A 14,268-nucleotide genomic window follows, 5' to 3' on the forward strand; every position below is an offset into this window, starting at 1 on the left:
CTATAGTGTACAGTGTCAGAGTCTTCCTGGTCATAAGATCCAGGTGTTTCAGGGTGTATACCTTGTGTGGATGTGTGTCCTCCTTGATTGCTGTTAGCATGTCAATGGGAGGAATTGACCCTCAAACTGATTGGCTATGAAGGATGGTGGTAACTGCAGCAAAGGAGCTGTTGTGCAGGGGCTGACCTCACAGGGCATTATTTGCTCTAGTGGGGCTCCGGTGCCTGACAATTCCACTTTTTGGGTATGTCATTTGTGGGGCTGGTTGGACCATCTTCTGCTGTGGTCTAAAGCTGGTCACCAAGTGTGTTGGTTTGGGGCCTCTTGGGAGAGTCTCTGGTGCTGGCCAAGGTCAGCTGCTGCCTGTGTCCAGCCCAGGGCAATGTGGTATAACCTCCAAAGTGATCTGCAGATGGCTGCCACTTGTTCTGGGCTTGGAGGTACCTGGGATGGGCTGAGCAGAAAACCAAGCCTGGCTGCTGCTAGTGCTGGGCTGGGGGTCACTTATCAACAGGTACAGGGCATGTTGAGTCCAGTCACTCCTCATTTGGTGTTTGTGAACCTTTCAGATATTTTAGGAAAGTCCATAGCAGGAACTTTGGCTATTTTTATGAAAAATGTGCTCGAAGTGACTTGGTTTGGCCTGACAATTGTGTAGGCTGGGGCCTCAGGGAATCACCGGGGCTGACGAACTGTGTTAGCCAGACTGAGGGAGACTCAGACTTGGCGCCCACCTGTGCCTGTGGGCTGGGTGGTGGAAGGGCAAAGGAGTAATGGCACCTGCTAGGACAAATCTGTTCTTGCAGCCCTTGCCCTGAAGCCAGACAATTCAGTTCCTCCCCGATATGTCCGCCATGCTTTTCTGGCTGCTGCATCAGTACTGGAGCTCAGAGCGAGTGGGTTTGTAAGTCTGAAGAGGAGCACCTGGGGCCCCAGAAGGCTCCATCCCACTCAGCCACAATCTCCGTTGATTTTCACAGCCAGAGGTTATGGGGACCTCCATCCCAGCACTGGAATCCTTGGCTGGGGAGCCTGGTTTGGGGCTGGGAGTCCTTGCTCCTTGTGGTGGAACCTCTGTAGCTGAGATGTATCTCTCATGCTTCTTAATTGCCACATATGGGTGTGGGACCAACCCATTCTGAATCTCTGCCTTTCCAACCACTCTCAACATCGCTTATTCTGTATATCCTTACTTACAGAACACTGTTCAGCTAGAATTCAGGTGGTCCTCAATGATAGTTCTATAGCTTAGTTGTAACTTTGATGTGCTCATGGGAGGAGGCAAGCACAGCATTTACCTACTCCCTCATCTTGACTGGACATCCCAGAAGTCTTATGTGACTCATTTGTACTCCCCTTCACCTTTTTCACCCACCCCACCATCAAACAAAACAGAAACAGACCCATCTTAACCATTTTTAAGTGTACAGTTCAATAGTGTTAAGTATATCACATTACTGGGCAACAGATATCCAGAACTTTTCTATTTTGGAAATCTGAAACTCTACACTCACTAAACAGCTCCTGTGGTCCTCCTTCCCCCAGCCCCTGGTGACCACCGTTGTACTTTGTTTCTATAAGTTTGATTACTTTAGATACCTCAGATAAATGAAATTATACTTTTAGTAATTGCACAAATTGAAAATGACAGGAGTGTTAATGTTACGCCAAATAAAAAAGTAATTGGTGTAAAATGGACAGATTAACATTAGTTACTTCAATCAGGGTAACCCCTGAGCAACACTGTTTTTGAGTGGGGCATGGGCATGGGAAGAAGCAATCATAAAGCAGACTGAGAAAATATTACCAGCAAAACACGAGTAGAAGAATGCAGAGATTTAGAAAGAAAGCAATATGCAATGACATTATTGTCTACTCAAATAAGGATTCACTATCAAATTTGGAAGTTAGGAGTATTCTTTCCTACAGAAAGAAAAAAATTCCGTTCACACTCTTGGCCACCTGTTTACCTTTAGTAAACTGAACATGAGTTGATTTTCTTGCTAAGAGCTAGACCACATGATTTGGTGATTGTTTCAATAAAAACATAGATCTTTTGTCTTCCTTATTTCTTCCTAGAAACTGTACAAGTAACTGCTTAGTATTTCTCATACAATAACATCGCAGTTAGTTTTGTAACTTATGGCATCCTTGTGACTTTTCTCATGATTCATATAAAGTTCTATGGGAAAAAGTTGGCTAAAAGGAAAAGTTTGATTTTGAAGGCAGAGTAGATTCTACCAGATGAGAGAAAAGAGCATCTCAGGAAAATGGCTGTCATTTGTCTAGGAGCTGCTTGGGGGAAGAATATTTGTTTAAATAGCATATACGGCACCTAGTACAGTAGCCACTCAGTAAATATCCGCTGAACCAAAAGTGAGAAAATGTGCATGACAACCAACAGTATGTCGCTACCAAATTCCAGCTCTTGAGCTGTACGTGTGTCAACATAAAGCCATGGGGGTGCACATGGGCTGGTCAGGGGGCACTGCATTATCCTGTTAAAAAGTTGGGAGTGGGGGGCTGGGGAAGGCAGATGGTTTGAAGGGGGGACTGGAATCAATGTGTGAAAGATCTTATCTGTTATAATAGGGTTTTAAATTTAGCCATTGAAGGTCTTTGAACAGGAAGGTGACAAATGCAGATCTATTTTAGAAAAACAATTCTAGTAACAGTGAAACAAGGAGAGAGTGAGGGTACAAGAGATACAAGGGACAAGATGACACTGCTGCAAGGGTGAGATAAGGGTCTGAACTTGGCTGTGGTGATGGGCTAAGAGGAAAGGCAGAAACAGCCTTGAGATAGTTCAGGTGCAAAATCAACAGAATGGTGATTACTGGTAATTGAACAAGAAAGGGAGCCCTAGAACAGGACCAGATAATCACCTTGTTCTAGGACATGCTGAGTGAAGTACCTTTAATAGTTCTAGGTAGTTCAGGTAGAATTAGAGACAAAATTATTGCCAGTTTCAGGGGCTCTGCCAAGCTCTAGCACTTAACACATTGTATTTTAAGTATTTATTTAGGAACCTGTTTCCTATCCCATTGATAATTAAGGCAAGGATCATTTTACTCAATTCACGTCACCTACGAAAAATATACAACTAAGTATATTGGTTACCAGAGGGAAGGCGGTGAGGGGTAGTAATGGGTAAAGGGGGCCAAATATACGGTGACAGAAGATGATTGGACTTTGGGTGGTGGGCACACAATGCAATGTGCAGATCAGGTATCATAGAAATGTACACTTGAAACCAATATAATTTTATTAACCAATGTCACCCCAATAAATTTAATTAAAAATAAAAATAAAAATAAATTATCCTATTACACAAGTTTGATCACTGCAGATTCTAGGAGTGGGAGGGACAGAGCAGGCATTTTGCAATAACATTTGGTTCTCATTTTCTTTGTAAAGTATCAGTATAGCACATCTATTGTAATATTGGTTGTGAATTACTTCCCATCACATTAATTCAGAAGGACTAAAGCCTCTCAAGTGTTTACAGAGATCAAAGCAATTTCTTTTCCTATCAAATTTTAAAAAATAGTTCCATTGGCTTTATTCTGAGAAATAACTGTCAGTTTCTTTCTGCAGGGACACTGTGAAAATAAATTGTAAATGTTCTACAGATATTTAATTTTTATAAAATGCTGCCTGCCACAGGAAAAAATATTTTCCCCAATATCATAAAAAACAGATAAGATTATACACAGTAATTATCTTATCATTAGTGTTAATAGTAAAAGAAAAAAATACAAAAGTTGTGTGAACCTCTATTAGGATATGTTGTACATGTATAGAAAAATTAAATTGAAAATATTAAGTATTCCTTCTCATAAATAAGCCAAGTGATTTGATATTTATTTACATTAGTTTTTTAAAGCTATGTTATTTTAGGACCTCTTAATACCTACTAGACTCATTTTGTTAATTCAATATGAAGTCTCAAATTACACACATCCTTTTCCTGAAAATGTCCAAAAGAAACCGAGCTCTTCCTGTTTCTCCAGACAGCTGACGCAGTCCATGAATTTCAGCATACAAGCAAAGTAAAAGGGAAAAATCATACTGAGGTACAGTTAATTTAAGTTTTGAATTTCAGGCGCTAATGATTTGAACCTTAGTTCTTAAGTCTGGAAAAATTAAATCCTTTAAATAAGTTCATAATTACTGAAGAAGCCCCTAGCAATGCCTGCATCACATCTGGCAATAATGAAGACAAATCAACAATAAGATCTGAAAATTTGGCAAAATGATAAAGGCAAAGCATCCGAAATCACTTCTCTGCACTTATTCTTCGTGGACCACCAGTGACTAACTTCCTGCCTTCAACTCGGTATCTAAATTAAAGGAGGAAAATCTTACTGGGATCTGGGTCCAGGCTTCTGGCTCACAAACAGCAAACCTCTCAACTCACTAAGCACAAAAACTTTTCCTTAACATCTCCTCAGAGAACCTGCTTTTCTAATAGCTGTTTTCAATTTAGTTCAAAGAACTGACAATGACATATAGTCACACTTTCAGCTGGTTAGACTATAAAGCTGAATGTGCTATATTAACTCCTTCCATACCAACTTAATTTATCTTGGACAAGAGTTTTTATTTTTTTTTAAATACAAATTTAAACAAAGATTTCCTGTGGAAAAAAATCCAGTTTCATCATCTGAATGATTAAACTTAACTTTTTTATTCAATTACTTCAAATTATGTCATTTAACTTGTTTCAAACAAATACTTTAAATAGTTTGTGTTCAAGTAACAGGTTTTTAACAGATTTTTAACTCAGTTTTTAATAAGTAGAGCTATGATAACAAAATTAGAAAAACATTTTAATTCTCAATAAATGTTCCAGGACAGCTCAGTATACCTTTTTCTATAAAAACTGTCCATCCAACAGAAAATCAATAAGAACAGCAAAGAATTCTACTAGTATCCTATTATAACCTGGAAGAGTGGATGAAAATCCACATCTACTGTAGCTGTTTTAACACAGAAATGTGTAAAAACCACCCTTCTTATAATTAAAGGGGTGGTGAATATGAAACTGTCTGGAAAAGCACAAGGCATCGGACCACAGAAGGCATTATTATAATTAAGGAGTCATGGCTTGAAGCAGTGATTTAGCAATGGTGGTTGTACTGTATTACACCAGACGATACCAAATCTTTTGCTTGAAGGGTTAGAAAACAATGTATCTCAAATCTTTGTAGCTCCTTCTCGTTGACTATGAGCTTTCACATACGCTAATCTGATTTGAGTCTGTATTACTATCCTGGGAGGCAGGCAGGATGGTCAGTTTTTGCTCATATTTTTATGTGCTGCATATAATTTTCACCAGTTTGAGACATGATAATGTGAATAATTAAGCCTACACAGTGTTGAAAACATTACAAATAGTATTGTATAGATGGCGCTTGAGATTAAAATATTACATTTTATTAAATGTAATGTGCAAAATAAAATGAAGTGACCTCTATTCAAAAAAAGTACAAGACAGGTATTATTTAAAATGCTTTAGTACTTATTTTCAATAAAAAGAAATCTCGCATTATAAAAATACATAAAATAGTAATGGATTTATACCCTTAATTTACACAAGATTTTTTTGCATAAAACAGTTATAAAATAGTTTAAAAAGAAAAATTCTTATGTGAAAGTTACTCCCAGTATAAAATTCTTATAAATTTTGGTAATTTTGGTCCATCTGTATAAATAAGACATTTTATCCTTTTAAAATTCATAACTCCTTTTAAAAACATAGGGTTCTCTCTCTTTTAAATAAAAGTCCACTTGAGGTAGTAGTATGTTAGAACTCTTCGGCTGCCTTCAGTCTATGTATCCAAGTCATGAGACTGAAAATTTGGAGTCCTGTGGTTCTCTAAGGTCTGTTTATAGGTACACGTGTGATTTTCTTGCTGAAAATCTGTCCTTTCTTTCCCATCTTCCTCTGACTCAGAGTCCAGGTCTGGGGAAGAATGTGCTTTCAAGTGAAAGGCTCTTGGCTGACAATCCGACTGCTGTCCAAAGCCTGGAAAGGCATCCAGGTGAGGTCTCCTCACAGGCTTTCCAAATGTTCCTGAAAGAAACCGCTTGAGCGTATGACTCCTTTTGCTAATGTGTAAGTCATCAAAAAGCATTTCAAATGCAGCACCATACCCCATGAACACGAATAAACATTTTCCACAAGTCCACATTATGGTACTTGCATGGATATATATACCTGTGTTATGGAGACAGAACTTAACAGAGTGGAGCTGAGGATATCCACATCACTCTTACATATATCCACTGAACACATGCATTCATTCTTTACCAGTTCTCACGACCTACAGTAATACTAATCATTGAGCAATGAAGCTCCCCAATGTACATTCTCCCCAAATCCCGCTTTAGGACATGGGAGCCCATAATCTCCACGAAGGGCGTTTAGACAGGAATGTACCCATAAACTATGCCTGAATAAAGAAAGCACTTTCAAAATAATTCATATGCCATGTTCTTTTTTTAGTGGCAAAATATTATCCAATTGACTAAAATTCTTGCCTCAACTGTATAAAAGATATTTTCATTTTTTTTCAAAAAGGAATATGAATAATTATACTGTGACAAAACATAAAATTTCTTAATAGCTGGGTGAAGTATTTTAAAATTCTATTTCTTATATAACAAGACACATTGTGGTTTCTTTTCCCCTATCTCCACTCAGTGTAAAGATGACCTCAGTTCCTCCATCTCACTGGTGCCACGCGCTGGATTTAAAAAGTCCACAAATGAATCTCGGTGCCAGCCAGTGCCTACCACCACCAACGTGGGCTCTAAGGCTCTGCCGGTCCTCTTGCCAAAGGTAGTTCAGCCTGGCTGACGAGCAGTTAGCTGTTGCCAGGTAGGACGCTGTCTACCCTTGGACTGGGTTTCGCTATAAGCCACCAGACATCCCAAACCACAATCATGCAGTGCACACAACTCCACCCAGAGGCTGTTGTAGCCCAAAACCACTTTTTCCACATGGCTCACAAACTGAGCTCCTAAGTCACTCCCAAAACGCTTGCATTCTAGACGATGCCACACACAGCGCAACCCAAAAAGCTCCCAAGGCTTAGCTATGGATCAAATAGAGAATCAAGTAAACCCCCCCGTGTCTGGCTCGGCTTTCAGGAACATTTACACTAACTAATAGAATGTTATAACAGAATCAAAAAAAAAAAATAAATTTTTTTTTTCACCAGTTCAGCATCTGAAGCTCTCATTGCTCTTCCAGACGTGACGTGGAATGGAGTATGGGTCCCAAGTTGAGGTATCGCATAATTAAATAAACTTACCCATGAACGAATTGCTTGAAGTAATTGTTGCTTGCTCTGAACTTGGACCAAACTCTAGAGAGGACTTTATACACACATTTTTCACCCCAGGTCCTTCATTCTGAGAGTAAGTCGAGTTAATGAACTTCCTTGCGTGGGACGGCCATCCTATGTCACTGACACTCTGCTCACAGGACTCTTCTGAAGGATGAAGACATGGGTAGCACTCCTTCTTCCTTATGTAACTTGGCTCACAGTGCTCCATTAAAGTGGTTCTAGGGTCCGAACCACAACCTTTTTCATTTGGGACAGTATCAGGAGGACACAGTTAGCACTTGTGGAAATCTTCCAGGAAACAGAATTCAAGATAAGAAAATCACATACCTGTATGATAGGCTTCGAAAGGATCTGAGCCATACACATTCCCCTTCAAATACACAGGGCCTGGGGATCCCAAAAAGGGACAAAGGAATGGATCTGTGACAGCCTCTACATCAGCTTCACTGCTGCTGTCAATATGGCATGTCCCTTTAAAACAAATATCTTAGTCACTGAACCAATTTTATTCAAGTACCATTCAGCATGCTCTCCACTTTTGGCATTTTCTGTATTTATAGATGAAAACTTTGCATAGGGTATCAGATAAAGGAAAAAACTGCAGAAATTTAGAGTTATTAAAAATTAGTTTAAGCCTATGGACTGTGTAAACTTGTGACACCTAACCAACAGAGGACCTGGTTAACCATTTTACTTCATGTGTTAACTTGTTTGCTGGGCCCACCCATTACAGGAGAAGCCGATTTGTGTGTGGATACAGCAGCAAAGCGCCGTGAGCTGAGCCCCACGATGCCATCGGCCACCGCGCCTTGCTCTGCAACATCACAGATGTCCAGGACCGCAGACTAGCCCTTAACCAATGACCTCTTCATGCCGAGAGCAAAGACGGGCTCAGCCCAAACCAATTCCTGTCATGAGTATTTAGGCCAAACAGCCCAGAAATGATGTGTCAGTTAGCAGCGGACACAGCAGTGACACAGTGAAGGTCAGAGATGCTGTGCTGAGCCACACGGTGGGCAGCAGGAGCTGGACGGAGGGTGGGTGGTGTCACAGAGAAGCAAACATGCAGAGTCAGGACTCTCTGGTGCCGGAGACTTCCGGAGCTGCTCTGAGGGCAGCCCAGCTGCCAGCCAGAGCACCCAGGCGAGGTGGCACTGTTACGCTCCAGTTCCGTCCCTTTAGACTTTCCTGAATGTCTTTTCAGTAAACCCGGCTGCATTTGAACAGGCTTGGGCCTCTGCTCTTGGCAACCAAATGAGTCTAAGCAGAACATCTACTTTCATGCTCAAATCTTTTATCTCTGCATCCTCTATCACTGCCTTACCAAGCACTTAGTAATCATTAGTTGAAGTTTTCCTCACCACCGACTAAACTGTGAAAACCGAAAACACATATTCTTCTTTCCCAAGTATGGAGTACATCACAGAGCAGACACTCAATGAATGCTTGTGGGAAAAGACGCCAAAACGTTTGAAAATAATGTCAATAGCTTCCACTTGTTGAGCCCTTAGTATGTGCCAAACACCATGTAGTTTTTCATTACCATTTTGTTTACTTTTCCCAACCTAACAGGAAAGTACTATAATTGCCCAAGGATACCCAGGGAGTGTCAGAAGTGGTTCCAAGACTGCACTCTTAAACCATACAGTTCTTAAAGCAAGAGTCAGAATTAGATTTTCCAAATAAAATGATTTTTAAATCATTTAACTTTTCAGATCATGCATGAAACCAGTCACTGTCATTTCATAAGGTAGAACATTCAGGGCCAAAGAATATTTACAACACGAAGAAACTATTTACACTGCATGGAGGAATAAAATTCTCCTTAACCTATTTCTCTGCTTTTATTGTCACAAACAAAGACTTTTCTAGTATTTTAGAACATTTATTTAATTTTAGCTGTACTAGTGATCTTAGGCCAGGTTCTAAGATCAATTTCTGGAGAAAATTAGTATTATACTTAAGCCTTCTGTCAGATTATTTCAGAACAACTACAGCCCATGCTCATTTCATACACTTACCATTACTGTCGTGTTGTGGTAAGAAAAATCCGCCTCCTGAAGAAGTGACAAATTGGTGGTGGCTTCCGCTTTCCGAGGACACGTATCCATCCTGTCTGTCAGCTAGTGTTCCCTGAGATGACAAGTAACTAGGGATATCTGCTGGCAAATTGGTCTCATCTACAATAAATACCAACATTCCATTAACCAAGAAGCATCCTAAGGGCCCCATGGGCTTCCCTGATGAACAATATATGCTATTTTGGTTTCTGCACAATCAAATCAATCTACCCCTGCAAAGCCATCTTGACTGTGTGATACTCAGGCAGGCAGACTAGGGCTCTGCTGCTCTGGGAAGCCTGAGCCGGTCTTTCTACTTGATCACTTGTGAGATGCCCCTCCCAAACTTCAAAGACAAAAGATGTTTAAAAAGGAAGGTTGACGAATTTTTGTGGGATAGTATCTAAGTTCTTGAATCAATCTTGATGGTCCTGACTTAATATTATTCGTCGACATAGGAGTTTGCACACAGGCCTCTGCCAGGAATAACTAGTGTCCTTTTTAGATTCCTGCACACACACGACACAACAAAAACGTACAGCAGAATATAAACCTCACAATGGAAGGGCTGTTCCTGGTTCTCCATTACCATCTTGTGGAGGACATAGGCTGACTTCCACAGATAAGTGGAAGTCACAGCTAGCACGATATCCTGATGTGGGTTTAACAAAAAGTATTCATTTTTAGATGTTAGCTGTATTGTGGGCCAGGGTGTTATTTTTAGCTAACCGTATTTCTGCAGCTTGAAACAAGTGAACCACCCTCCTGACACAGCCTCAGACTGCAGGACACACATTCCAGAGGAGAACTGCCACAGGATCTCTCTCCCCCTCTCTCTCTCTCACACACACACACAGCTGTGGCACCCATGCCAAGCTTCTGTTTACACACCTGTGTTGGTAATGCTGCAATCTTCGTTCTTCCGCCTTGTGTGGTATATGATGACCACCCACACCAGTGACGTGCCCACCACACAGCAAACCACCGCTATGATCACGATGCCCACGGTGGCCCACCCGTCATCGTCTAAGGATGAGGCAGTCATCTGAGGGGAATCGCAGGTTGGCGTGGGGATCACACTGAGGCGCACGTGGCCTCTCTCAGTGCCGAGGGTGTTAGACATCTCACACGTGTACTTCCCCGCGTCGCTGATGTCAGAGTCCACAATGATCAGCAGCTGGTTGCCTGCTGCGAAAAAGTGCCTCTCGGTGACCACCAAAGGGCTGTCATCCTTGGTCCAGTTCAACCTGGGAGGAGGGCTGCCCCCAGCAATGCACTGCAGGACGGCCGTTTCTCCCTTGGTTACAGTTCGGTCTAACAGGGGCCGCAAAAATGATGGCGTTTCTGAAATGAGAGGTTGTGTTTTCTATCTCTTACATGAAATTAGGTTTTTCATAAGACCCAGAACTTGAACTTATTCAAATTTCAAGGGAAAATTTTATTCTCCCACAAGTTACTATGCATGCTTCTTTAAGAGTTTAAACATATACAACATTTGGGATTTGATTTCCTTGTTCAGCTGTCATTTAACATTTAATATTTTTTAACCTCAATCTCCCTCATTCTTGACAAGGTTGAGGAATGGTGGAAGAGGGACAAAGCAAAACACTTTAGGCATTTTTCAGAAACAAAAAAATGTATTAAAATAATTCCAAGCACAAGAGTGTACTGGTGCATGAAAAAAATCAGAACATTAAAATTTTTAAAGAGAAACTTTCTAGTGCTAAGTGTTCAGTCCTATATTAAAATTCTGAAAATGATTTACTTTTATTATTTGGTGTTAACAGCTTACTTTAACTCCTTTAAAGATACACATATGATAAACATGTTCACATTTTCAAAAAGCATTTGTTTAGGTAAAAGATAAAAAGCAAACTCCAATATTCAGAATGGTAGAGTTAGCTGAGAAAAGACAAATAGGTCCTTCCCTATATGTTCATATATTTATTTCTTCATTTATTCTTTAGTGTTAAGATATTGGTGGAGACTGCATGATGGGGATCTTGAACCCTGAAAAAAAGGGAAAGCATTTCCCCTCTCCTCGAACAGGGAGCAGATTCATCTCGCTGGACACACACTTGAAGATGGAACGCACTCCTGACTTCAAAGCTTCTGTGAAGCCATTTGTTATTTGCAACAAAGGGCCATGTCTTATGGATCATCTCTCTCCCTCAAAACTTAGGATCTTTGGGTGAGCTAGTATCTTCAAGACTACTTTATATTGTAGGACCTGAAAATATCTACTTACCTAGTACAGTCAGAGTTGCATTTGCAGAAATGCTTCCTGCACTGTTTTGAGCTGTGCAGCTATACACTCCGATGTCCTCTATCTTCACATCCACGATAAAGAACACATCATCCTCAGGCATCACATGCATACGTCTCTCCCTTGCAGCAGGGAAGTCGGTGCCCCCATCCTTTTGCCAGGCTATCTGAGGGGCTGGGTGTCCCAGGGCAGCACACTCCAAGCGCGCCATGGCCCCAGCACGGATGGTAAGGTCCATGGGGGTCTTGGTGAAAGAAGGGAGCACTGAAATCAGAAAAACAATGTGGGCATTAGCACTATGGAGTTTTAGAGGCTCATTTTCCTTCTTCTTCTTTTTTTTTTTTTTGGACACTTACAAGTGTCCCTGACATAGTTAAGGCAGGGATTACTTCTAATTACAAGATAAGGGATCTAAGGTTGAGAAGGAAAGATTAAGTGACTCCCTCAAGGTTACAGAGGTACAGAAATGATGGAGTCAGGATGAATCATAGGTCCCCGAATCTTCCGACTGAAGGTCTTTCTGCTATTTTCCAGTTTCCTCAATAATTATCTGTGAGATCCTGGGCAAATCAATTTATCTCTTTGTACTCTGACCACTCCACCTTTCTTTTCTTTTTTTCAGTCCCTCCTGGCTCTTATACTCTATGACTTTAAATGTGTTTTGTCCTACAATGTCAACTCAACATTGTTCTGTGGTCAGGCCTCAGCAATCATTTATTCAATGCATTAACAAATCGTATACAAAATCTTTTACCATGGAGGATAACAAATGTTTAAATGACCATGTGGCAGGAATCCTACTGTAAAACTGTATAACTGCCCCACAGAGCAAATGATGATATATATCTTTTATTAACAGCAGCTAAAACTTACTGTTTACTTAATGCTTATTATATTCTAAGAATTCTGCTAAGTGCTTTACACAAATTATTTAATGGTGATTATACCTCTATAAGGTAGGCACTATTATCTCTAATAGACAGACGTAGAAATGGAGGCACAGAGAGGTTAAGGAACTGGTTCAGAGTCACACAGCTATAAGGAGAAGTGGCAAGATTCAAACCTAGATCTCTGTGATACAAGCGCTGTATTTTCACACTATACTCATGGCCTCCCACATCAAATAAATCCAGTATGAACTCCTGAAGAGCACAAAATGTCTGGTTTGATCTCTGGGTTACCCACCATGCTATGTATGGGGTTGATGCAAAAAATGGTTGCTTAGATACAAATAACCAATAATCTTAATGTTGTGGCATGACAGGTAGGAAAAAAAAGTTTGGTGGAGAGCTATGAGAGCAGAGGACAGGAGCAGGAATAAGAGAAAGAAGAACCCAGGTGCTTTCTGTTTCTCAAAGGTGCCTTGAAGTACAGAAGGAAAAGTCAGATCACATACTATTTACTGTGAGCTTGGCTTTGACGGAGTAGGATGAACCAAAGTGATTGGAGATGACACACTGGTATTTCCCTTCGCTGGCAAACTCCACATTGCGTAGCCGAAGGATGGTGGTATACTCCATCACCTCCCCGCCCTGGGCCCGGAGGTGTGCATAGTTTTCCATTTCAGCATCATGCAGTAGCTCGTTGTCTTTTTTCCAAGCAAAAGTCATCGGGGAATCACTGCTGCTGGCAGCCGAGCAGATAAAGCTCAAATTGGAACCTTTTATTGCTGATTGTGTTTCTGGCTGAACCGTGATCTGGGGTTTAGGGAAATCATCTGTTCAAAACGGAGAGGAGGAAACAAAACCATTTTAAGGCTCAGGAGCGCAAATGCTACTCAGACGTGAACACCAAGAAACTCACAACAAACAGGGGCTTTATTAGGTTGTGCCCTTTGAGTATGTGTCAGAGATGGACCAGCAGCCCCAGTGCTGAAACGACAGCCTGGGAGAGCGTTCATAAAGGGGTTCATTCACTTCAAGTAGGGACGGAGATCTATCAATCACTAACTGCGAGAAGACTGTTATTTGGAATATAGTATATCCCAGACCTCCTGTATTTTTTTTTATTTTAATATAAATGCAAGAAAAAAATCAGTTCAGAATCTCACAGACCACCTTTAAATGCTACTATCAGGAGCTGCAATTCTCCCCATGTCCTCCACATATAGGGAGCAGCAAAATTAAAAAATCAAACATCAATAATGACAATCAACATTACTAAAGATAGCAATTAACACCCCATTTACCAAAAACAGAACTCATATTACCAGCAGTAATTTGTATGTAGAGCAGAAAAAAATAATCCTGTAGTGGAAGAAAAAGCCCCTCCATGGCTTGCTGTGAGACCCTGGTTCAGCCCGGAGCTTAGAGTGGACAATCCATCACGCGGCTGTGCTACTCTGTCAGAGCTACATTATAATTAGAGCTAAGCTACTCTTTCATTCCAAACAGTTATTTTTAGTTCTCTGTTACTTTTCGGAAAAGTTACCGTTTTGAACTACAGGTTTTTAGAGATGGTCTAAACCCAGAAGGAAACATCTTAGATCTACCAAATGTATTACTTGGGTTCTCTGCAAAAATAGTGCCTGTGAGAGAGAATGGGATATGGGGAACGCTCTGGTAACTCCAGTGCTGCTAATTTC

At 40.8% G+C, this 14,268-nt stretch overlaps 1 protein-coding gene across 1 annotated transcript in view; it reads right to left on the reverse strand.

Moving 5' to 3' along the window:
- Positions 1-3,242: 3,242 nt before the first annotated feature.
- LRIG3 (leucine rich repeats and immunoglobulin like domains 3) overlaps positions 3,243-14,268 on the reverse strand; it is a 46,244-nt gene continuing 35,218 nt past the window's right edge. Inside the window, exons 13-19 of the mRNA XM_090273536.1 lie at positions 13,081-13,401; positions 11,667-11,948; positions 10,310-10,762; positions 9,380-9,538; positions 7,686-7,829; positions 7,323-7,595; positions 3,243-6,079 (exon numbers count right to left, since the gene is read on the reverse strand). Coding sequence (XP_090129662.1) covers positions 5,835-6,079; positions 7,323-7,595; positions 7,686-7,829; positions 9,380-9,538; positions 10,310-10,762; positions 11,667-11,948; positions 13,081-13,401 — 1,877 coding nt within the window. The 3' untranslated portion in view covers positions 3,243-5,834. The remainder of the gene's footprint in view (positions 6,080-7,322; positions 7,596-7,685; positions 7,830-9,379; positions 9,539-10,309; positions 10,763-11,666; positions 11,949-13,080; positions 13,402-14,268) is intronic.

Source organism: Furipterus horrens, unplaced genomic scaffold, assembly GCF_987537825.1.
Source record: "Furipterus horrens unplaced genomic scaffold, mFurHor1.1.pri manual_scaffold_4, whole genome shotgun sequence".
Lineage (NCBI taxonomy): Eukaryota > Metazoa > Chordata > Mammalia > Chiroptera > Furipteridae > Furipterus > Furipterus horrens.